At 47.7% G+C, this 25,707-nt stretch overlaps 1 protein-coding gene across 3 annotated transcripts in view; it reads left to right on the top strand.

Annotated features, from left to right (window-relative positions):
* Positions 1-25,707, top strand: part of PDE5A (phosphodiesterase 5A) — a 104,832-nt gene that overhangs the window by 53,042 nt on the left and 26,083 nt on the right. For all 3 annotated transcript variants that reach the window (XM_066384430.1, XM_066384449.1, XM_066384439.1), the window contains exons 6-11: positions 1,235-1,372; positions 3,354-3,421; positions 8,352-8,460; positions 9,401-9,488; positions 15,206-15,381; positions 17,648-17,707. In XM_066384430.1, the coding sequence (XP_066240527.1) occupies positions 1,235-1,372; positions 3,354-3,421; positions 8,352-8,460; positions 9,401-9,488; positions 15,206-15,381; positions 17,648-17,707 (639 nt within the window). The remainder of the gene's footprint in view (positions 1-1,234; positions 1,373-3,353; positions 3,422-8,351; positions 8,461-9,400; positions 9,489-15,205; positions 15,382-17,647; positions 17,708-25,707) is intronic.

Below are 25,707 nucleotides of genomic sequence, written 5' to 3'. Positions count from 1 at the left end.
ACCTCGGGAGACACACAGAGCTTTGGGGCGCTTTCTCTGCTTCACTCTCCAGCCTCTTCTCCCCAGCTCTCCTCTTCACACACCCCACCCACACGAAACGGGATCAACGTTTGTAGTCTTTCTCTCCATTCAGCTCTTTCCGACTAAAATATATACTTTCCTTCCCCACTTCACCTGCATGATGGCTACTCACTTTTCAGGCCTCCGCTAGGATAGTATCGCCTCCAGTCAGTTATCTGTAATACCCTTTCTGCTACCTCATCACACAGATTCTTTGTGACATTAAAAAGAAATTCTGTGGACTTCAAAGGGAAGAGAAAGTCCTGGGAAAACCACAAAGAGAACTCTTAATACTTTCTTTACTTTGCACAATATTTACTGTGTTCTGTGAAAATGTTGACAGATGGTAATAAACATTTACTACGTACTAAGTATGTTTTATGTACCAGGTACTGTTCAAAATGCCTTATAAATGTTAATTTATGTAGTTCTTACAACATTCCTATGATTTTCATCCTACCATTATCTCCAGTTTCTTTTTTTTTTTTTTTTTTTTTTGTATTTTTTCGAAGTTAGAAGTCGGGGGCGGCAGACAGACTCCCGTATGTACCCGACTGGGATCCACCTGGCATGCTCACCAGGGAGTAATGCTCTGCCCATCTGGGCCATTGCTCCACTGCAACTAGAGCCATTCTAGCGCCTGAAGCAGAAGCCATGGAGCCGTCCTCAGCACCGCGGCAACTTTGCTCCAGTGGAGCCTTGGCTGCGGGAGGGGAAGAGAGAGATAAGAGAGAAAGGACAAGGGGAAGGGTGGAGAAGCAGATGGGCGCTTCTCCTGTGTGCATTGACCAGGAATCGAACCAGGGACTTCCACACACTGGGCTGATGCTCTACTGCTGAGCCAACTGGCCAGGGCCCACATTATCCCCATTTTCAAGAAACTTGCCCTAGACCAAAAAGCTGGCAGAAAGGCAAGTCCAGGCTAAAATATGATGACTCTGGGTGCAGAGTCTGTGATCAAACCACTATACTAACTGTAATAACAATGGGTAGGGAAGTGTTAGTAAGCAGAGATTTATACATTTCATATTTTAATGAAATATGAAACTTGGTCATAACTTGTTAGATTAAATATAGAGAAACAACTTAGAACTTGTATATATCATTAGATTGCGTTACGGATCACAAGCAATTACTAAATAATAAGCTCTTGGGGTTTTCTCTTTTTGTCTAGGTGCTGCTTGACCTTGCTAGCTTGATTTTTGAAGAACAACAATCGTTGGAAGTAATTCTGAAGAAGATAGCCGCCACTGTTCTCTCCTTCATGCAAGTGCAGAAGTGCACCATTTTCATCGTGGATAAAGACAGTTCCGTGAGTGCAGACTATGCCTTCTTTATTTTTAGAAAGATAACGCATGCTCCCTAGAGCACTGCTTTTAAACCCCATGTGAGCCTCTGAGCCCTCTTTCAAGCCCCATGTGGTTGTGCCTGGAAGGCGAAGACCATACGAGCTGCCCTGGTGGACGACAGGTGGCCGGGGGGACCGAGGGTCCCTTCTGTGTCCTTCCTATGCTGCTGTAGTCAGTGGCTCCTCTGCCTTGCTGGAGAAATGAATTGTCACTACGGTGCTGACATTCCATGGTCAGGAGTCCTGGTGTCCCAGCTGCTAGGAAGAGGTATACTCACCCTCCCACCTTCTGAATGGGTTGGGTATAAAATTTTCTTTCACCGGAAATTGTTTAAAAACCAAAAGCCATAGCCCAATGGAGGCAATGTTATTAAAGCTGCCTGGATGTCCCCAGTCCTTTGCCAGCAATGGGAAACCACTGAACTGTGCTGATTGAAATCTGTGTTAGATTTCAATCCATGGATCAGTGACATAAACGTGTGTGGGAAGGTTGTTCTTGCTGAGTGCTGGTTACTGCAGGCTGGGCCGGCAGGTGTGTTGTTCGAGTTGGGGCCTCTAGCCGAAGGCGGTTCCCTTCACGAAGGTTCTGGGCCAACCACCGGTGCTGGGCTGTTTATTTCTGATATAATTGTTCATTTTATTTTTCCTTCAGACCCTGAGAATAGGCTCCTTGTTGGCGGGTTAATGGGAAAGAGTGGGTCAGGTACAATCCATATATGATAACAGAGTGAATGTTTTTGGGGGGAAGTAAAAGATATTTAATACTTAACTTTATATTTAAGTTTTTAAAATTGTTTTAGATTGTAAGACTGTACTGTATGACCCAGCATTATCTGAAACGTTCTGTGTAATTCTCATTAATATGGGACCAATTAGGAACTCACTACGCTGTAAGATAATCAGTATTCTCATAGATACACTTCATAGTTTCAACCAGGTATAAAATCTTTAATATGGAGGTGATTACAAGATAGTAGCAATCCTTTTAAAGTTCAGGTCAGAACTCATTAATGCAGTATGTCAACTTATCCTGTTTCCTCTGTGACCTGCTCTCTATCATTTAATTTTTAAAAGTTATGCCCGTGGCCCTCCTTTTTAAAGACCACTTAAATGTCACTTAATTAACATTTAGTGCTCACTTTTCCCGTTAAGACCTGTCGTGCCAGAATCTGATTTCGTTCAGTGGTGCTTTGAAGTAAAGCCCAGAAAAGTAGCCCCTTCACACCTTTGGCTCACTTTTAACAACTTCTTCAGTTGTTAGGTTTAGAAAAGGAATTAAGTAACCTGATTTATATTGCAATTATTTATTGATTAAAAGTATTTCAACAAGGTGAGCCAAAATCAAAGTGTAAGCAAAAAAAAAAAAAAGAGTGCTTTTCCGTCTTTGAGTTGAACTAATGTCACTGTTTAATTACTCTGTTCCCTTCCAACTCTTTATTCAGGTGTAAGTATAGCTTGGTTGCAAAGCTGTACTCTGCTTTTTAATGTAACCTCCAAAGTATTCCCCTCTGTGGCTAAACGCCTCACAGTTATTTTAATGATCTCGTAAAATATTACTGAATGATATGTCCTTTTAAAAAGATATTCTTCACCTGGGATCCAATAGCAGCAATTAATGTATGCATAGAAGCAAAAAAAAGTGAGGATTTTGAATAAATACAGAAAAATTTTGAAGCTAATGTATTTAATTGACACGTGGTAGAAAGAAAAATAAGGACTCAAATAAGCATTCTTGCCAGCAAGGGTCGGAAACTAGAGGAACATGGTTTTAAATCACATGACGTCAGGACGTGCGTACGTGCCCCCCCCCCTCTCCGCTGAGAGTGAATAAAAAGAAACCACCGCCATCAGCATGTCGGTTGCTCCCTGGACATGCATGTCAGCGTGGAGGTGGTGTTACCGCCTGGTCGGACTGACCTCCGCCTTGTCGTGCTTCTCTCTTCAGGACTCCTTTTCCAGTGTGTTCCACATGGAGTCGGAGGAATTAGAAAAGCCGTCAGATGCTGTGCCCAGGTAAGACAACAGTCTCTGTCTTCATTCACAAGTGTGTAATCCTGGCCCGGGAGCAGTCGTGTGGCCCGTTTAACTGAAGACGGCAGTCGCTACGGGGCTGTTCTTTTTCCCACAAATCCTTTTGTTTGTGAAACGGCTTTACAGTGTGATGTGAAAACGTCCTGGCGTTTAGGGGGGTTTGTTGTTGTTGTTTGTGCTTTTGTTTTTGACCACAGTTGAGAATTCTTTTCATAGAGCAAATGAATGGTCACCATGAAGGTCGGCTCGGGCACAGTATTTTTTGTGAGCTGGTGATGGGAGTTTTCGGGCGTCATGCCGCTTAGCCTGTTATCCGTTGTTCATTTCTTCCCGATCATTTCACCAGTAATCATTGATATTATATCTGAGAGGCTCAAGTGATCAGGGATATAGAACACTGCCTTAACTTCCCTCTTTCACATTAAAGTTTTGGATTTTTTCCACTACAGTGGACCTCTCAGGGAAGTATTTCACATAGTGAACCTTGGTGGTCATGCTTTAGAAACGACCTCTGTGCAGAGCTAGACAGTAGGACATTAGGTGGGATAAACTGGCCTGGTCCCTTCAAAGGTCACTATAACTGGTAACATGGAGGGAGGGTGGTCCTCACCACCAGGTGCAGTATGGGAACCTTGAGTAGGTCCCACCTAAAAACAAAACAAAGAGCTATCGAGGACATTTCCAGGGACGACTGAACTTTGACTGTGGACTAGGTGGCGATGGGGAACTAGCGTTGCTTTTCTTTGGAATTAGGGAGACACCGAAGTGAGCAGGGGAGCACTCTGATTCTTAGGAGATCTACGCTAAGGTGCCACGATGTCTGTGCCTTACTTGAAAATGGTTCAGCTGAAGATAAATGAGAAAATACAGCGACATTGACTGTGAAACACACAGAGCAAATGTGGCAGAGTGTTCAAAAGCTATTGCATCCAGGAGTAGGACATTCGTTGCACTTTCAACATCTGTGTATCTTTGAAAACATTCATCACACAAAAAAGAAAAATTGGAAGAAGAGGCTTGGAATGAAAGAGTCGGGAACAAAATGAAACAAGACTGGTCTCTGCGGAGCGGACAGGGCCGAGCAGCAGGGGAGCACACGGGAGCACGCAGCCTGACTGTGTCTGCACTGTGACGCCCGCCCCCTCGGTCCCTGCAGGGCTGCAGACACCGCCCTCTTCGACCTGGACTGCACTGTCTTTCTTCTTTCCCTCCCCTCTGTTCTCACCCTCCCCGTCCTCTTAGCTCTTCCCCCATCAAGATGGAGAAACTACCACGGCGACTAAAAGTTGTTAGTCAAGGGATTGTATTTAAATAAAAACTAATCACGCCTAGACTTATTTTTTCGCAACACGCGACAGTAAAAAAAAAAAAGCCTTCTTCTCTCCTGTGAAAAGAACTGTAGGCATCAGCCAGCCGAGGGGCAGGTTGTAACTTGGGACACCGGGGGATTCCCGGGACTCAGACAGGACCCCTGACTTAGACCTCTGCGGCTGACCTGGGCTGGGGGTGGGTGCCCAGGTGGAGCAGCCAGGTGTCGCCCCCCAGAGGTCCTGCTGCCCCGCGGTCATTTAAAGTTCACGTCATCGTAACTGAGCCTCCGTCCTTGCTTTTCCTCTGGGCACGGCTGGTCTGAACTGAAGTTTTACCCCTCTCTCTCCGTCTCTTCTCCCTCAAGCCCCCGTCTGTGGGTCTCTGGCATAGGGGACACTGTGTGGTCTGTAATGAACCCCTTTTACACGTGGGTTTCAATGTGCCCACGTCCCTGGTGAGGTGAGCGTGCATTCCTCCCTCTCTCATGCTGGTGTCAGGTTTCACTGCCTGGTTCAGTGATGGAATCTATTATTCCTAGTCTGAGCCTCAATATATTGTATATTAGTTTGATTTTTTGATGCCATGACATTTTTGTTGCTTTTTATAAAGACCGTTTTAGATGACTTCTAGAAAAGACATGTAAATACTTGACTATTTTACTTTCCAGCTTGCATAAATAATGCATTTACACACACACACACACAAACGTACATGTATATTTATGAATATAAATATATATATATATACTGCTCACAAAAATGGGATCAGAGAACGTGCAGACACTCCAGTACTTTTAGCTTTTTGTCTGGTGCATTTTTACCAATGAAATAAAAGTTGCTTTTGCCTCTCATTTGCATAATCAAACAACTTTGACTTGTTTGCTTTTCTGATGTTCTTGTTTAATAAAAAAATCAAATGCTTCTTTTTTTAATTGCTTCATATTCATTTTGAAATATCCTCTAATTTTTGTGAGCAGTATATATAGCTATGGGATGGTACGAAATTGTTTTGATGATGCATATTAAATGTATAAAATTATGAACTGTCTAGATTGACCTCTGAACACCTGTGCAGCAGCCTGTCTATGTAATTGTATTTTATATTTTGCATTTTTATTCTTATTATTCATTTAGCCAGGTCCTCTAATTCCTTGTAGTGATAGCTGATAAGCCCAGCGACTTGGTGTAATAGTGGCCCCTGCTGGTAAATGTGCATTTTTTTAATACTATGTGTTTAATTTCTTACTATAAATTCAATTTATTTCCGGTGAATACCACATTGCCTTTCTGTTAAGCAAAACGAAGGTGTCTTTTCATTTTTATCTTTTTAAACATTTGAAACAGTATCAAGATAATTTTTATAAAAGATAAGTAGGTAGGTGTGCCTTCCTTCACAGAGATTAATTTGCATAGATCATTTTAACTGATTCACTCACTGATTTTACAGTAGTGAAAATTATTCAACACTAATGCCTTATGTCTGCTAAACATTTAAAACATAGCTGTTATTCTAATGATACTATTAAGGACTTAGTGATGTGAATTTCTTTTTCTTAATAAAAATTAGATTTGAGGCTGAACTTGGCAAAAACTCTGAATCAAAATGGTGTTTAAGAGCTTCTGCTTTTGGGAGAAGGACTAAACCGATATCCACAGGTTACCAGCAGAGTCTCTATTATCTTTCTGAAATTGCTTGTGGTAGAATTAGGCCTCTCCATTTCTCATTATTAAACAGAGTGTCCGTCCACACACTCTGTGGTGTGGGGAAGGCATTAGCGGTGAGCAGCTCATTCGTTCTTTTTAGGCAGTTCCCGAGCCAGCTGAAAAGTCTGGCTCCTTTGCTATTTTTGCAACCAACCCCACTTATTATTATAAATGAAAACGATCGACTGAAGACAGTGTTTGAAACGTTACAGGTAACACTAAGAACCGCTTGGGGTGCGCATGATGCATAATTATTCACAGCAGATCATCCCTGGACGGAGCACAGCCTGCTGCTGGGAGGCAGGTCATCTGAGAATCCCGGGAGGGGAGCTCGTTTCCGGTGTGGGAGGCTGTGGTTTCTGGGCTTCCAATCAGAGAGTCACCCAGTCAAGGGGGAAACGAGTAGGAGGTGGTACAGTGGATGTTTGCTCTTAAGTTTAGTAATGAGAGCTTTCAGTGCTATGACTCCACATTAGTTCATTTTATGTTAATTTACAAATCCAGAGTTTTAGCATAATAGTCACACATAAAATGACAACTATCTGGGGTGAATCCTCTAAACTCACTTTCCTGAATTACGTATACTAGTTAATGATTACTATAGTAGAAAACATAATTGTAGTTAAACGCAGTAGCACCTACTGCTTTGACAAGCAGAGAAAGGGTTTCTACCCCTTTAAGAAACACCGGGTAGAAGAGTCTAGACTCTGAAATCAGACTCCCTATTGAAGTTCCACCCCTTACTAGCTCTAGGGCTTTGTGTAAATCATTTAACCCCTGGACGCCTCGGTTTCTTCATCTGTAAAATGGGGGTGCTTTTTACAAAGAGCAGGCTGGTGGTTAGCACCAGATGAGATGCTGCACAGAACTCGCTTTAGAACATCTCCGGAGAGAGGTTAGTCCTCTGTCTCCGCCGTTGGGTCTGTGTCTCTGCCGTGCTTTCCTGTCTTGGGCGTCCAGGGCGGCAGTGACTCCCATTCGCCCGAAAGCAGAGGGATGTTTCGGGGTTCCCAGCTCCACACCCCTCCCTGTCTTCCCGAGGATGTTCTCCTGTACCACCCCCACTGTGTAAGAAAAGCAGCCGACTCTGTGTTAGCCGGGCCTCCCAGAAGCAGAGGCCGAGACTGGGTTAGGTACGCAGGACAGTCACAAGGAGAAACTGCTCAGAGAATCAGAACGAGGGGCCGGCAGAGGCCAGGAGAGCCGGCCGACCCCCAGCGCTTACTGTGCCAACCCTGGCCCTGGCCCTGGTCCTGGACTCACTGACATCAGATCAGTCTTTTGTGTCCAATTTGTTAAGCAAGAAACTGGAAGAAAATTGGGAAAGGTAGTCTACATTCAAGAAAACCTTTGGAAGAAGATTTAATTTTTTAATTTAAAAAGTACCATAAAAGATCTTAAAGAAAAGGAGAGGAGAGTAGTTTGCTTAATAAATATCATCTGGTCATGTCTGACTTTCCCCTAATTTTTGAAAGGTGGAAGAGATAGATTACTGCAATGGAGATACAAAGTAAACAGCTGAGGAAGTAAAACAGGCCAGTCCTTAGTCGTTCTATAATCTGATGAAAAATGAGACACGGGGAAAGGTTCATTTTACGTCAAACAGCACGAAAATCGACATGCCCGTTAACGATGGCAATGAGATTACTTGTGGCATTTAAGAATTTGTTGTAGCTAGTGGAAAAATGGAGGGTCTTTGTCTCTTGAAAACATTTCAGTGATAGCAACTACCACAATTGCAAATCGTCAAAGACATTCAAGGCGGCATTTTCCAAGTCAGACAGACACTCTGCCCTGTCATTTGAGGCAGGCTTGTCTCTCTTGTGATCCCTTCTAACCTCTTCTCTGCCCAGGTGTTCTCACTGCCCAGAGAGAACTCACACGCATTCTCTCCACAGGGAACGCGAGGCCAACAGAATCAACTACATGTACGCTCAGTACGTCAAGAACACTATGGAGGTGCTTAACATCCCCGATGTCAGTAAGGACCGGAGGTTTCCCTGGACGGTAAGGGACCCGGCGTTGGACATGGAGCCCAAAGGTGGTTTTCCCATCGGATCTGGGCTAACGGTTACTCCTCACCTGGGGGGGCTGGCCTTGGCATTGCCTGCTGAGGAGTGACCCATGCTGTCCCCTATCTGATGACAGCGAGTAAAATGGCTCTTCACATCTGCCGAGAGTTGGTCGGGGACACCTGGGTGCTTTTCTGTGTGTTTTTCCCAGTTTTACAAACGTGTTAACGAATGATCATAAACTGATTTTGAGATCATTTCTCTATTTCCTACTTAACGTCAGGGATGCTCCTTAGATGGGATTGCTTGAGTCTGTCCTCAGAAATGAAGCCCCACATGGCTTGAGGTCACCTAACAAGGGGGGGGGCTGCGTGGAGTAGCTCTGTGGAAAAGGGACAGTCTGTTTTCCTGGACAGCAGAGCTGCAGAGATGACTTTCTTAGCCCCTGGGAACTTTGAATTCAGGCCTTTTCTCTTACTTGATTCAACAAGTAAGGTGATAGCACGTTGAGGTGGCTATCTGGCTGCTCTTCTTGCATATCTAACAGACCTCTTAGCAGTCAGCAATGTGGGCTTTAGAAACTGGGTGGGCATCACAGAGGGGCCAGTGGTATGGGGGTGGCGTACCTGAGACAGGTACGCAGGTCGAGGGCCTGCCTGTCCTGTCAGCTGCTGGGTAAGTTTAAAATGGAGAAAAAAATAAAAATAAATCTAAAACATTTATTATTTTAAATAATATGAAGGCTAATTGCTTTATATTGCAAGCCTGTGAACTTCATTGTAATTTGTCCATTTTCTGCCCTCTGTCACTCCAGCTAATAAAAGATTGACTTATGTTAGTGGTTTTCAGACGTCTGCAATGGTTTACATAACAGCATCTAACGGGCAGATCAGTCTACCCGTAACTTGTTGCTGGTTTTCTTGTTTTATGTTTAGAATGAAAACACGGGGAACACCAACCAGAAGGGAATTTCAAGTTTGCTTTGTATGCCGATAAAAAACGGAAAGAAGAATAAAGTGATAGGTAAGCCTTTTCGTCGACCCCCCGACGCTGCCCTACTGAAGGAAAATGCATTCCCAGAAACCTCTGTCTTTCAAGTGTGAATTTAAAGAAGAAAATGTGTAAAAGACAAAAATTGAAATGATACAAGGATTTGGAAATAACCATAGGCAGCTGTTCAATATTGACAACTATGTGTTTTTGCAATTATCCTCATCCTACGTTAACAGATTCTGTTTCAGGATGACGCCTTGGAAGTTAGTAGACTGAGAGACATCAAGTTGATAATATGTATCGCCTTACAGTCTCACTTCTTGGTTTCTGATTTTTTTTTTTTTGAGTCTGTGGTTTAAATTGTAGGTTGTAGTCAGTCATTCATCAAAAATACTTGACAAGCCCTGGCCGGTTGGCTCAGTGGTAGAGCGTCAGCCTGGCGTGCAGGAGTCCCGGGTTCGATTCCCGGCCAGGGCACACAGGAGAAGCACCCATCTGCTTCTCCACCCCTCCCCCTCTCCTTCCTCTCTGTCTCTCTCTTCCCCTCCCGCAGCCAGGGCTCCATTGGAGTAGAGTTTTCCAGAGCGCTGAGGATGGCTCTGTGGCCACTACCTCAGGCTCTGGAATGGCTCTGGTTGCAACGGAGCGACGCCCCAGATGGGCAGAGCATCGCCCCCTGGTGGGCATGCCGGGTGGATCCCGGTCGGGCGCATGCAGGAGTCTGTCTGACTGCCTCCCCGTTTCCAACTTCAGAAAAATACAAAAAAAAAAAAAAAAAACTTGACGAGCACTGCGCTGTCCTAGGCACTGGGGATAAATCAGTGAGCAGAGCAGAAGCCCCAGCCCACAGGGAGCTGGTGTCCCTGGAGGAGGCTGGAGGGAGGCACTGATGTCAGGACTGGTGGAAGGTGTATTCTCAGACAGACACAGTGATGTTTCCCGTCACTGACATGTTTGCTTCTTGGCCTGGCACATGATGTTAATAGTGGAGCAGAAAATATGGGGTAATTGGGAAAACAGTCTTAACAGTGGTTAACTTTATCACAAGAGCTTGGAACAGAAAGAGGTAGGAGGGTCCTGAAAGAAAAGTCCAGAGGGAGCCAGGCTTCACTGTGTCGACTGACCGTGAAAAGTCAGAATCATTTCCAGGTTTCGAGACTGGACTGCAGTCTTATTGACGGAGAGTATCCATCAGCAAGGTGACGGAGGAAGGTACTGTCATTAAAATGGGGGGGGGGGGGCAATACTGAAAACTGCCTATCCAGGTTCCATCCAGAAGCCGGGCCATTTGTCCCTCATGTGGGGACGTGTGGAGACTTCTCAGTGTGCCCACTGGAGCCCATCACGCTGGTGCCGATGGGTGCTGCAGGCTGTGGCTGATAACCCCTCACGGTCCAGCCCCTTGGCCAGTGGGCATCCTGACTGAGGTGCTGTCCCAGCTCAGGCACGAAGCGTCTCTGTGTTCTGGTCAGTTTCCTTTCTGTCGTGGGTCAGCTCTTAGGAAGAGAATGCACTGTCTCATCCTCTTAAATGTACTGATTGCTTTGACAGTTGTTCCTTAGCATGGAGCAGTGACCTGGACGCGAGCCACGGGCTGCGCTTGCAGGAGTATGTGCCCTGGGACCAATCTTGCCGGATATGAGCCTTTTCTGGTTTTATGTATCGGTCTTGTGAGCTCAGTTTCTGCGACCAACCCCGCCATAGGAGGCTGTCCTCTGCGTGGTGTTCTAGTGTCCAATCCTGCGTGGCTGGGGTCAGCCCTGGCCACTCTCTGCTTGGTGGTTTGGTCACCTGTGGTCTGCGTAGTCTCTGTAGCCCAGTGAGCATGTACAGGGGCTCTCTTTTCAGGACGGCCACCCGTCAGATCCATCAGCTCTCTAACACAAACAGCAAAAGAAAGCTGATGAGGGTGCCCTACAGGAGGGTACCCAGTAAACACTATGCGATGAGATTTGATCTCCCAGAAGTTCAAGGCGAAAACGCTGCTATAGTTTATAATCTATATATAATATATACAATGCACACATATATAATGATATATAGCATGCATATATATTATTATATATATTATATATATAGTATGCATATATATATTACATGTATATTATGCTTTCTGATATAAGTATAAAGATATATTACAGCCTTGTCTAGGTAGCACGGTTGGTAAGAGCATTGTCCCGACACACCCAGGTTGTGGGTTCGATTGTATGTCATGGCACATATACGAATCAACCACTGAATACATAAAGTGGAACAATAACTCAATGTCTCTCTCTCTCTCCTTTCCTCTCTCTCTAAAATTAATTAAAAAAAAAAAGACTTAAGGATACAAAAAAAAAAAAAGACTTGATTACAGCTGCCTTAGACCTCTCAGAATGTGAAATGAAATCCCAGAAAGGGCATGTTATTCACGAGTAAGTTTTCCTAAGAACCTTGTGGCCACCTGCCACGTCAGGTCTCAACTTCAGCTTTGCTGCGCAGTGTCTCTATGGAACACGACGGCCGGGGGATGGGGGGCCTGAGCGCAGGAAGTGGCTCACGTCACCGGGCGGAGGAGGAGAGCTGGGGGTGTGTGCGTGCAGAGGGAGAACCCAGGTACAGTGGGACTCACAGCCTCCGCTGCCCTTGACCCGTGTGAAGGTTGTGGCATATCACTTACCCCATCACACCTATTCAAAAACCCACAGTCTACCCTCCTGTCCCTGTTTCAGACAAGTGCGCACGCGCATACACACACACACACACAAATTGAAGCGTGCCAATAGAAACAATTGGACTTTCCTCGGCATCCATTTCCTGTCCCCCTAACTTGAGAACAGAGCCCAAAGTAAGCAAGTGTTGTTTTTGGAGAGGAAAATTCCCTGTAAATAAAAAGGAATAATAATAATAAGAAGAAGAAGAATGATTCCCGTAGTAGGTTTGTAGGTGGGGACTCCAGTTGATTCCGAGTATGAGAAGGAAATTTCCAGCTGTGCCTGCAGTTCTATAAGCGTGACAGGGCGGAGAATCTGTGTTCCCGACTGGACTCTGCACCCTCGGACGCAGCATGGAAAGGGTCATGGCTGTGGATCATTTCTGTCACATGTCACAGAGCAGACTCTGCCGTTACATAACTCTGATAGAGAGTCCCCGTCGAGTCACACGCAGAGAGACGGATGGGCCCACGTGTGTTTTGTGATCGTCCGTCCCCCTCATCGTTTTCCGTTACTGACATGGAGATGGAGTTGCAGACCTCAGACCGGCATGGGGCCTGTTGTAGCATCAGATGTATCCCCAGGGTTGCGCTTCCTGTCACGTGTCTTCCTTCGTGCTCTGGCTGAGACAGAGCATTTCCAGCACTTGGCTTCTTCCAACAAGATGAAGGGAATATTTTTCCCATTCCGCATTTATTTATTTTAACCAACTACTTCCCCTAGTTGTTAGGCTAACTATGCCTTTTTCCCATATCGTGTTTACTGGAAATTCTTACGCCTTTTTTTCATGCCAGTTCAGGGCGTATTTTGTAGGAATGAATTCCCCAACTCCCATCCAAAAAAGAAGAAGAAAGATGAGAACATCTCCTCTGTAGGAACTCACGTCTTTGTTAGTGAGGAGCACAGTGAAAGGGATGGCACGGTCGGTCCCACACGGGGTTTAACGGGAAGTCTGAGAAGTGGGCGCTGGTTACTAGCCGTGTGTTCTCAGTGTAGCCCGATCCCCTGGGCTCGTGTCTGTGTAGCTACCTGATTCTGAAGCACAGACATTCTAAAATTACTTACGTGTAAAAATTTGACTCCCACTTCATTTTATTTTTCATCCTGAATTTTATCACCTGGCTATCTCAGGAGCTGCTCGTTGGTGCATAAAAATACCTGCTGGGATTTTCGAAGCGCAGGTGTAATGAAGCAGCGTGGGGCCTGCCGTGGAACACGCCAGCTGGTTGTAACGCTTATGACATCCGGTTCCTTCCCCACTTGGAGAAACGAAAATGACACCTGGTCATAATGGGCGCCAGGAAACAGGGCCGTAAAAGTTGAAGTGAAATGAGACAAAATAAAACTACACTTGATCTTAGCCAAAAGGCCGAGAAGCGATAGAGGCAAAATAAAACTAAGAGAGTACAGCTTAAATTGATAAAAAGTGAAAATCTGCTAAGTCAAAGCAAATGGAAGTATTATTCTTTCAAACCCTGATGGAAGATGCAGAAAAACGTCATGGCAACCCTGGGCAGCAGAGAAGCTGGCCTCTGTTGGACTAGAAACGCTGAGGAACTCCGCAAAGATAGGAGGGTGTAAGAACGCATTTTACATAAAATGGGCAAAATTTGAATAGAGGTAATCATATCAGACAAAATGGAATTCAAGGTAAAAACAACATTGCCAAGGGTCACTTGGCAATGATGAAATTTAAAATCTGCGGAGGAAAGTGTGAATTGTCACAAGTGCTTCTGACAAACTAAATAACATCACGGACGTGTGAGAGCTGAAGCTAGTAAAAATAGAAACAGACAGAATGGCAGTCCATACGCTATTACAGGACGGGGGGAAGGAACCATTAGAACTGATTAATATACAAATAAAGTGGATTTCATTGGCATATACATATCATGTTTATATCTATACTTTTATATTTCACAATTTTAAGATACAAGTTCCTGGTGGGAGCGGCTGGCAGGGAGGTAAAAGACACCAGGCGGTACACTGTGGCAAAAGGTGGCCTTCGGGGCCAGGCTGAGCTGGGGTTGGTTCGAGTGGGACACCCACACACACTAGCTAAGTGGCCTTCAGCACACGACTTCACCTTTCTGAGACTCAGTTTCTTCATCTGTAAAATGCACCGGTCACACCTCCCTCACTCTAAGTGGTGAGACCATCTGCATAGTAAGGCATTCGGCACGAGGCCTCCCCTCCAGGGTGCGGATGGTGCACGGCTGTTGTTACAGACTGAGAGACAGCAGAGATAAGGAATTTAATAACACTGTGTTACCCAGAGGTAGGAGGCCACCTGGTCCCCGCAGACAGACCGCGAGGCTCAGAACCTCACAGAACAAATGGCTTAGTGGAGATTTATCCAAATGTTGCTGTCCCCTTCCATTTATGTTATTGGTGACATGCTGGACTTTCAAAGAGAGGCCAGGGTGTAGGAGGTTATGGTTTTCTTCAGAGATTAATTCCACTTTTATTTCTGAATGAAGCATCATTTTTATGTGCAGTATTAAAAGTCGTCTGTAGACATGACTCTCCTAGACGCAGAGGTCCGTGTTTGAAACGGAAGACCACCTGCATGAATTGTCTGTTTTCTGCGTGAACTGTTTTGCATGTGGTCATGCTTTTTTAACTTCTGGTCTCTCAGTAAGGACAGGCAGTCTTCGTGACCCAAAATTCTGATGTGCATCAAAATCGTTCCCTTGGCAAGTGTGCAAAAACCCAATTAGTCTCCAAAGGACAAACTAGCTTTGGGGATTCAAGTGACCTAAAATTCACCACAAGTCTGGAAGTAAACAGCAGTCTAGGATTTTCTGAACACAAGCAGCCTTACGTCTAGGACTGTGAGGAATGGGTTTCCGGGTACATAAATTCCGTTCAGTTTTTTGTAGCTTATACTGTATTTGGGAGGATCTGTTTGCTATTTTGAGAGGTCAGGCATTCCCAAGAGAAAAGAATAAGACGGTCTCTTTCTGGGGGGTGGGGGTGGGGCTGTTAAAGTCAGTACAAACGATGACCATGACTAGCAACATCTGCTCCTTTGCTTTGCTTGGGCCGTTCCAGGGGTTTGCCAGCTCATCAACAAGATGGAGGAGAGCACGGGCAAGGTTAAGCCTTTCAACCGGAACGACGAGCAGTTTCTGGAAGCCTTCGTCATCTTCTGCGGCTTGGGGATCCAGAACACACAGATGTACGAAGCTGTGGAGAGAGCCATGGCCAAGCAGATGGTCACACTTGAGGTGAGCCGCCCGGGGGTGTGGGGGGCTCCTGGTGTCCACAGCGGATGCTCAGTTGACTCTCCCCTCCCCTCCTCATGGCTCACCACTCCGTTGTGTCACCACCCTCATGGCATCATGTCCCCATTTAGATGGCCAGGGAAGCAGACCCAGGATACTTTAGAGCAGGGGTCCCCAAACTACAGCCCGTGGGCCGCATGTGGTCCCCTGAGGCCATTTATCCGACCCCCACCACACTTCCAGAAGGGGCACCTCTTTCATTGGTGGTCAGTGAGAGAAGCACATTGACCATCTCATTAGCCAAAAGCAGGCCCATAGTTCCCATTGAAATACTGGTCAGTTTGTTGATTTAAATTTACTTGTTCTTTATTTTAAATATTGTATTTGTTCCCGTTTTGTTTTTTTACTTTAAAATAAGATATGTGCAGTGTGCATAGGGATTTGTTCATAGTTTTTTTTATAGTCTGGCCCTCCAACGGTCTGAGGGACAATGAACTGGCCCCCTGTGTAAAAAGTTTGGGGACCCCTGCTTTAGAGACCCGTCCAAGGTCCCATGACCAAACCAATGCTCCGGCACACGGTTTGTCCCATCAGTCCTCTGCTTTTTCTGGCAGAAAGCGACCCTTGACCCCCGTGTCATCCATTCAGGTCGGTGTCACTGCCGCCGCAGCCCACCGGCCCCATCTCGCCCTAAGAACAGCTGTCCTCAGTCACGTGGTTTGCAAGACAGATGCAGGGCCCTAAGTGCTCTCAGAGAATCAGCCACAAGGAGGAGAAAAGAAAATCCATGCAAGTCAGGCACAGGTTCAAGCCCCAGACTAGCTACTCATAGTCTCTCAGAAACTCAGTTTAGAGGTTAATGGACCGACTCCTGAAAATTCTGATTGAGGCCCCATCCATCATGGACCACTATGGGGAAAACAGGCCACAAACAGGGCCGTGTCTCCTCTGAGTCATCCATACGTTGGTGTGGAATGCAGGTGAACACCTGCCCGCCCTCGTCTAGCTGAGATGAGCCCAAGTCAGCGGGTTAGAACTTTTCCTCGATCCCCTAATAAATAAATGCCCAACCTGAAAAGCTAAAAGGTTATGCACTATACGTCGAGCTTTCCACATAACCAGGATGGTTCACTTTGCTTCCTACAGTGGACATCCAACACTCACTACCTTGCTGTCATAGTAGATGAGACCTCAGATCATAAACCCCAGGAGATCCCAGCTCCAAATACACATGCAGAAACACACACACATACTTCAGTGCTACATATACATACATGCATGTATACATAGAATGTTCAGAAGCCTGAAAATGGTTACCTTTCTAACAACAATTCTAAAACTTTGGGGGAAGTTTTGGTAAATCTGTGCTGTCTCTGTCCAGAGTTAACTCTCGAAAACATGCTATAAAACTATGCTAGACATTTTGAATACAGCCACTGCCCTGGTTAAAAAAAAGTGTCTGAAATATCATTCCATTGCTCAAAGGCCCTTCTCACTTTTGAATGTGGGAATTGAGGACCCTCGTGTTCAGTTATAAGAGCTGCAGAGCCCTGACCTTCGAACCCTGCCGGGGGAGGGGCGGTGACCCAAAGGAGAAGCCGCGGGAAGTGTGTCCAAGCCGCCCCACCCCCACCCCGTCCTGTCACCGGGTGTGAGCTCACAGCCAGGTCAGGACAGTCCCTGCGTCTGGCTGTCCTCAGCTGTCACTGGGTGGACTCCTAAGCCAGCATCGCTCTGCTCAGCTCTGAGTCCTGTGAGTGTCAAAGGGTCCACGACTCTGTGACACTTCTACCCCAGCCATTAAATTTTTCTCATGAATTCTGCGGCGGTCACAGGCCTCCTTTGCGAGCCACTTCCAGACTACGTCCTTTCCAAATATCAGCACTAAAATGTCAGCTTATGCAAAGATGGTTTTCCTAAGTCTGTACACAAGCATACATAAGAATGTGTTTTAAAAAAAATTGAAACTAAATTTTCTGCCCAGTCTGAGCCTATACTGTGACTTTTACATAATGTGTCTGTTACAGTAACATTGTCAGACTAAAAGCAGTATTTCTTTGAAGACAGGGAGTGTAACTTTGTGTCCTGAGATGAACACTTAAGTGGAAATCTGGGATTTTCTCTGCTGAAGAAAGCAGAACACAAAACCAGTGGACATTCTGAGAAGTCTAGTTCTCCTCCCAGGAGGTTTCAGCAGAATCCCAAGCGCAGAGTTCTCGTCCGCGAGGGGTGCCCCTCTTGTATGACCTGTGCCCCGTGTCTCCCGTAGGTCCTGTCCTACCACGCATCGGCGGCCGAGGAGGAGACTCGGGAGCTGCAGTCCTTGGCGGTAAGCCCCCTCCTCTATGGAAATGAGTAACCACAGCCACGCCATTCTCAGGGTATCTGCTCCCACTGGCAACGGCCCCCTAGAGGGTGACTCCAATGTGGCAGACATTTAGATGGACACTCAGAAAGATATTTTATCAGCTCCAGCTTCCTGCTGGGCTGCGAAGCCACCGATAACACAGGCAAAGAGGATAACTTATATTGACTTTGCCATACATGATATGATTCTGTTTTTTTCTAAGAATTGTCCTAATCTTTGCCTCTATCTCAGGCCAAAATTAAATTTGGTTTTCAGTTCCCAGGGAAACGGGGCCGGGCGACAGCAGAGTGGTTGTTTGGTTAGGGTCCTGGCAACAAGGTATTACGGTTTGCTCCTGAGAGCCTACTCAGTGGTATTGAGAAGTAAGAGTGACTTTTATTTCTGACCATGTGGCTTCTGGAACACTGTTTAAAACTGGGTTCTGGTCAGGCCAGTCCCTGACGTCCCGTTCCATTCTGGTTTCGTGTGCGGCGAGAGAAAACCGCCCTGAGGTGGAGGTGGATGTCACGTATGCTGGGTGTTGGCCGACACTCATGTTGAGATCTGTGAGAAGCAGAGGCAGTTATACCTTCACAACCACAGCTGGCCTTCTGGGTGTCGGTGTGGGGTGGCCTGGTGCAGGGCTGTGTGACACATGATGAGGCATGTGACACGTGACGAGTTGTGTGAGGAACAAGAAGGGCGTGGCTGGACCATGGAGATTCTTTCCTGGCGTCATCCTTGTTCTGGCCACTGCATGCTAGCCCTTGGAGCCTTTCCGGGCATCTCCCCACGTACACGGGACAGCGGGGTCCTGGAGGCCACCCCGACGCCCCAGAAGCTGGGCCCTGGCTCAAGGCCCGTGGCAGGAGGCGGGAGCCAGGGTGCACAGGGTCGATGCGCCCCCTGAGCCCGTGCACAGCCCCATGGTGCTGCATGCTGGGCCGGGAGAGGCAGGGAGATGGGTCACAGGAGAAGGACAGGGCCATTGAGAACAGAGTGGGAACAGGGAAGAGGACCGGCTGCCTTGACATGGAGCATGCTGAGCGGGAGGTGCTCGTGGGGCCGCCAGGCGGACAGTGGCACGCAGGAAAGGGGATGGGGCTGCAGTGGCAGGGCTGGTGCTCGGAACGAGGGGCAGTGGTTCCAGGATTCGGGGCCGGGGGCCCCGCGGCTGTGGGACCATGGCAGTGGAGCAGCTGGCAGGGACGCAGAGAGAGGGGGCGAGATGGAGGGCGGACCCCGGGGGGAATGGATGGAAGTCAGGGAAAGAAAGCTGAGACAGAAACAGGCCAGTAAACAGGGAGGCAGGGGGCCTCCTGTTCCTGAAGGAGAGAGTCCCGGGGCCGTGGGCGGGGGACAGCCATGAGGACGGGGAGAGGCGGAGGGGGGGCTCTGTGATGAGGGACTGTTGACAACGCAGGGTCAAGGTAGAACGGCCCGTGGTAAGAGGAAACAGGAAAAACAGTGGACATGAATACAGACTGTTTTAAACACAAGTTTCGCAGAAGAGAGAGAGTGAAGAAGTAGCGAGGTAGGTAAGGGTGGTGGCTGATTCCTGGAACATTTTACCGTTTGGTTTGGTTTGGGCTTGTGAGCGGGACTTACAGACAGGAGAGCCAGCGTGTTCTGGGGCAGGGAGGGAAGGGCAGGTGGGTGACAGCACAGTGCAAGGCAGGGAGTGATCTAGACCCCAGGGGGGCTCAGCGTGGAACAAGGGGACAGGGGCTGTCCTAAGAACAGCTATGTTTCCGGAGCACCGGCCACTTAGTGGCATGCGTGAAGCTCTCCATGTGCGTTAACTCAGTGTGTGTGGTCCACGACCACTCTGGACGCCGGCGGTACTGGCGTTCGGACATGTGACTCCAGGTTGAGAGCATCTAGGTTGTCCTACTCAGGATCTCCCAGGTGGGCAGCGATGGGCCAGATAGGTCCAGGAGGCCCAGGGCAGGTGCCCACAGCCCACGGCCCAGCACAGAGAGAGAATGTGCTAGAAAGGCAGGGAGGAGGCGGTAGACTCGTGTTCTCATTCACATCACTGGGTAGCAGCTGAGCATTTGCCGAGAGAAATGTGAAGAAATTCAGATGATTTTCCCCCCCGAAAGGTTAGGCTTCTTTTGGGGTTGGCCTTATTTGGAATTGGCTGCATTTATTTTGTTCTCAATGGTATTTGAAGGACTGAGCTTTTTTTTTCTTCTTCAATTTACAAAAGTTTAGAGGTTTTAAAGTATCTTCCACGTCAGGTTTAATTGATTCATTTGTCTGACCCCTCCTAGAACGCCAAAGTTTGGAACGAAATGCACATTGTGAGTTGGAAACCATCCCATGGACAGATACATTTTTAAGTGCTTGTGGGCGCTGTGGGATTATGAAGTTGGTTCTCAAATGAGGTCTGGGTTGCCCCTGCCATGTGCTGTTTTAGACAAATAAACACGGGCATCCAGAGTCATTTCTAAAGATAATGCTGAGAAATCACCAGGCTGTTAAACTCTATCTTTTCACTTTGAAAATAGCACAGTCTTTCAGAAAAATCTGAAAATTATCTCCCCAATTATGTTTATAATTTTAGCAAGAGAAAAAACATGTTGGATTAGTGGAAAATTGCTGTACTACAGTATTGTTTGAAACCATCTGTTGTTCCACTTGGAAAATAGATTTCTGGCAGCTGCATTGAGAAACTTAGTGTGAAACAGCTTGTAGGTCAAAGCATTCATTTGAATTGTTTGAAATTCCACCACCAAATGCAATTCCTGTCTCCTGTCAACCAAATAAAAACTCATTTACCTCCCCAGCTACACAGGTGCCTGTGTCTTCCGGCAACAGCCACGGCGACTGCCTTTGTCACCCGTCTGGTCGTTTATCCCAATTCAAAACCCAAAATAAATTGAGAAGCAGCCAGATGTGTTCTTAACTTTTACTTTTAAAAACAGCTCTTAAGAGAATCATGTCCTTAAGTCTACTAAACATTTATACCGTGGCCAGAAAAGTTCTCTAGTTCTACAAAAGGGATTTTGTTGGTGGGAAATTCAGAATGCTTATTACCACACCCCTTGCTTTCTTTGAGCTTTTTAAAATTTTATTTAATTGAGCTTATTGATCATTCTATTTTTAATCAAATCATCTCTTTGCTTAAACTCGGGTCTCACACAGACAAGGCCTTAAGCTGAGCATTTGGCTGTGTATGTTTTTAATAATCTTCAGTCACGAGTCACTGAGCTGAAAATAGATGGAACCCGGCCGACCTGGTTATGGTTCCTAGTGAGTTATCAGAATGGAACTGGTGTTTCTTTATCGGAGGGAGGCGAGCACTTGATGGATTGGCTGATGGACCTGTCTGCTTCCTCTCTTGTTACAAGAGCCGTGAAGAAATATGGGTCAGAGCTCAGCTATTTAAAACAAGCTTCTGTTTTGTCACGGGGTCAGTGCTGACCCAGTTCAGTTCCTATACCTTCTGCTCCACGGGTGGTGCACCTGAAAGCCAACGGAGACCCTGTGGTGAACGGTCTCCGGTATCCAAACAGCCAGAGCGGGAGAAGCTGACCACTCAGGCAGGGTTTCCGGGGTCCGAAGGTGCCTCACCGTGACCTTCCCGTGAACCGCTCGATCGGGGCTTGGTGTGATGGTGGCCGGGCATGGAGGTTAGGGGCAGAGCCAGGTCCCAACCTGAATCTCAGACACCTACGTCAGTGTCAGCCTGGGCTCCAGTTCCTCCTGTCAAGATGGTCACATCCTCTCACTTTTTGGGAAAATTTATATTCATAGCAAAATTATTAATGGAAAAATATTTGCGCAGAAAACAATGAAGACGGGTCAGCCCTCTGATCTTAGGAACCAGTGTCACTGAACTGGAGGAGCCTCCGTCCTCTGGTCAGACAGCCTCTTCCTCCGACAGGGCTAGACGCCCTCTCTGGGCCAGCCTGGGCCCTTCCAGCCTCCTGAAGGCCATCGTGGGTACGTTCGTTTTTAGAAATGTCCCCAACGTGGACTTGGCTGTGTCGAGATCACATTGATGAGACTTAATAGAGCATGGGATGCCTGCCTCCTGCTTCAATCGGCAAGCTCGTCTTACCTGTCCCGCTAGCAGGTGATTTCTGACGGCATCCTCAACTCTCCTGGAGCCGTCGCCAGACACCTGACTCATCCCAGCTGCCGTCCCACGTCTACCCTAAAGTTTACTTAGCAGCATCCGTGTATTTTATCCCCATCCTGACGTGATAACCTGCCTTCTTTACATGGATTGCAGAAACTACACTCATTGTCCAACTTTGTGCAGTCTCTGCCTCCTCCTCACTGAGGTTTAAAGGAATCCACTTGCATAATGTTAGAAAGAAGGGGGGGGGACCATAAAACATGGCGCTGTAGCGACTGACAGAAATGTGACCAGCCCAGGCTGCTCTCTCCCATCACTCTCTGCGAGGTTTGGTTCCACAGGAGGCTAAGCGTTCGGCTCCCTGTGTCAGTGGACTTTCCCTTCACCCACACAGGGACGCACTTCTCTCTTAGAGAGACGCATGCTAGCAGCTTGGTAAAGTAGTGTGTACATTCCTTTACAGGCGCATGTTACAAGTGGGGCAGGGAGACACCAACCTTCTGCAAGATGCAACGTGAGGGCTGTCAGGGGGGCACGTCATTCAAAGACCCATAACCAAACTGCTCTCCATGAGAGAGGGCCCTGACTGGGGGTGGCAGCGGTGGCAGTTGGGGACGGCAGAGGGGGATAAGACCCCCGACTGGGGCGCTCTGCCTATAGCTGCCAATAAACTCAGCCAATACAGCCTTTTGATCCCTGACCATCATTTCCTTAAAGAAGGGATCACTGAGGAAAAATCTCTTCCTCTGAACTTGCACCTTGAACAAACACCAAGGAATTATGGGACGAAATGCTCTACACACGGCACGGAAGCCCACGGAAGCATCTGACATTGTCCGAAAGCCCTGCATGCAGACCACGCCATTGAGCAAACTGTGGAGCCGTGCGGCCCAGTTCCGGTCTCCCCTAAGCTGACAGGCTGCGTGGCATCCTTGACCTTCCCTGCCGGGTCCCAGGCCCCCTGCCCACTCCCTTCGAACAGGGAGCACGCCAAATGTAGACGCTCTCCTGTAAATTAGCCGCAGGAGAACAGGCAGGTGGAAAGCTTACTAAGGGGGAAACACCTTGTCGTGCAGGAACCGTGTAACCTTCTGTTCATAGAGTATAGCCCGTTCTCTTCTTGAGCGGAAAAACCTAGAACTGACCATTTTAAGTAACCACCCAATACAGCAGCTGGAACAGGAAAGCCTTGTGTGTGGAGCCACGCACGCAGCATAGCACGGGGCAGCCGGGCGCTCGTCCACCTACCTTCATGGCAGAGTCAGAGGCGGAGCGTGGACGCTGTCCTGGTCCCTCAGTGTGGCGTCTGGTTCCAGAGGGAGAAGGCACGGCGAGGTCCTGGAGCCCTGTGGACACAGAGATAAACAGGGGTCAGCTCAGGCAGTGAAACCTCAGAGACCTCCGACCTGGTCGCCTTGCTCTGAGGCTTCCCATGCTGGGGTCATCCCTGCTGCCCAGGTGGGCAACGTGGACATGGAGCAACGGTCCTATCGGCGGGCAGTCGGTCAGGTTCACGTTCACACCTACCTGACAGCTGCTATTCAGGACAATAGCCCTCGGTTAAGGGTCACAGAGAAAGCAAGATCTTGTTATAACCCCGAGTCCTGCCTCCTCTAACCCCACCCAGCCCTCCCCCAGAGATAGGTCCTGTTCCACACTTAGTCAGTGGACTTCACTTCCAGAGTTTTTCTTTTTCTTTTTTTAATGTTCACAGGAATAGTGTGAAGGGGCCAAGGCACTAAGAAAGAGTCCCAGACAGGTGACTTACATAAAGAATTTTCTCTAAGGAGTTATGAGAGGCAAACTCGGGTCTTTCTTGGTTTAAGAGCCCAGAAGGAAAATGAGGTGACCTGGTCCAGCGTTTCTCCAGATGGAACCGTTAGCTCAGCGAGTTTTGTGCATGTCCTTCGTTCCACAGTGGGGGTGTGTGACACAGATTTAAACTCCCAGCTCTAGAAGGGGCCCAGCAGTATTTGAATTAAGCCCTGAAATGAAGTATCTCAGCGGGACTGTCTGACGGTTCGCAGCGCCGCGCCCTCATGTGGAGCAGGTCTGAGCCGGATTATTCCATGAGACACAGACACGTTACAGCACTGCATTGCTTTACAGAACCCGTAAAGCATGTGACTTCTGTTCATCTCCGACACTGCTGTGCAATAAGTCACCTTGTCCCCTGGAGAAAAAATGAACCCAGGAATCTCACTTTGCAGAGTCTAACAAATCAAACCGTTGCTGAGAGCAGCTTGGTGTGTCCAGCGCCAACCCTGGAGATGGCCCGGGCTGTGTCCACTGCCTTGAGGAAAATTCAGGCTGTTTTATTTTAGAACATGGAATTTAAAAATCACCTTTCTAAACCTGAGCAAAGCGAACAGAAAGCTGAACCCCCCGGTGATGGTAGGAGAGCTGTAAGGGACATATGACCTCCTCAGGCATGTGAGTCATGAGTCCCAAAATTCTGAACCTCTGTGTCACCGACCACAAGGTTCTGAATGGTTGCGTTTACCTGTTCGCAGGCGGTCGGCCCGGAGGGCTGGGCCAGGGGGGTGGTATGACCCAGCAAGCGGAGGAAGAGACGCCACTCTTAGGAGAGCGAGGCTGGAGTGAGGGTCAGTGCTGAGGCCCCAGCTGCGCTGGCCTTCCAGCCTGTGGTGTCCAGACTGTCCTCTGCGAAAGGAAGGGAAGCAGAGGCTTCCTGCTGCAGAAGTAATGATGCCTGGAGGAAAGAGCATGTGTTCTCTCTGGAGGGCGGAACTCGGATAGGAACAGCTGGTCTGTGCGGTGAGCTAGCTGGAAGGTGGCTGTTCTCACTTCCTCACTTCCCTCTCCAACGTGGGCCACGGCTGCTGTCAGCACAGGAGCCCCTATCCAAACACTCTGGGACCTCTTCCCCTCCCCGCAGCCCCCACCACAGTGTGTGGGACCCCGTGAGGTGCCGGCTTGGGAAAAAGTCTGTGTTTGGACTAGAAAGCTGGTGACATGCATTTAAAGTTTAAGCACATCCGTCTGCTTTATGCGAAGTCAGGTGTGACAGTTGAGCTGAACAGGAGGGGGTGCCCATGCCCTCCCTGGCAAGGAAATGCTAGATTGCTCCGCACAATTTTATTATTTCTTGACCTTTTTATTTCTCCGAAGATGGAGGTCCATGGAGTCTGTGGTGACATCCGAGATCTTCACAGGAAGCTGAAGGGGTTTGGGGAGAGTCAAGGAAAATGCCTCAAAGGGAGGGGACCGGGCTCAGGTGACACCCCACACCAAGCACTGGCTCCATCCATCAGGTGCTCTTGGCTCCACCTGGCCAAAGTGCTGGCGTGGCGGACGGTCCCAGGCGGGGGAATGGGGTTCCCACAAGTGCTGGCCCCCCGAGAGATTTGAGGATAAACTCAACCTGTCTGTGGAAGCCAGGGCTCCCTGGCCTTGGCTAGTGTTGGCTGCGTGGGAGTTGGGACTCATAGTGGCCTGCATTTTTTCAGGAGAAACCAGAAATCCATTCTTTTTGCTTAATCTCTCCCAATTCTGAACCAATATGGCAAAATTTGGTGAAGCATTCAGGACCAAACAAAAGAGATCATCACAGGCACGTGCCAAGTCAGCTAGTTTTCCAACCCGGGTTCAGGGCCTCCCCCTCCAAAGAGGTTTGGGGTCCTCAGAACCGGAACTTGTGACTCAGCTTAAGTGAAGGAAATGAGAGGTTTTATTTCCTTCCATTCATTTAATAAACGTTCATGTTAACACGTTTCAAAACTGTATCCATTTGTAGTCCCAATGGATACAAAGATGTGTAAGACACAGCCTGCCTAGAGACCCAGAGTAGTTAGGAGGAAGACAGGACGGTACATCACAGTGAACTCCGTGTAACCCAAAGGGCATTCCCAAGGCGGGGGGGGGGGGGGGG

The sequence above is a fragment of the Saccopteryx leptura genome, chromosome 1, assembly GCF_036850995.1.
Source record: "Saccopteryx leptura isolate mSacLep1 chromosome 1, mSacLep1_pri_phased_curated, whole genome shotgun sequence".
Lineage (NCBI taxonomy): Eukaryota > Metazoa > Chordata > Mammalia > Chiroptera > Emballonuridae > Saccopteryx > Saccopteryx leptura.
This window is presented reverse-complemented; position numbering and strand designations above follow the sequence as displayed.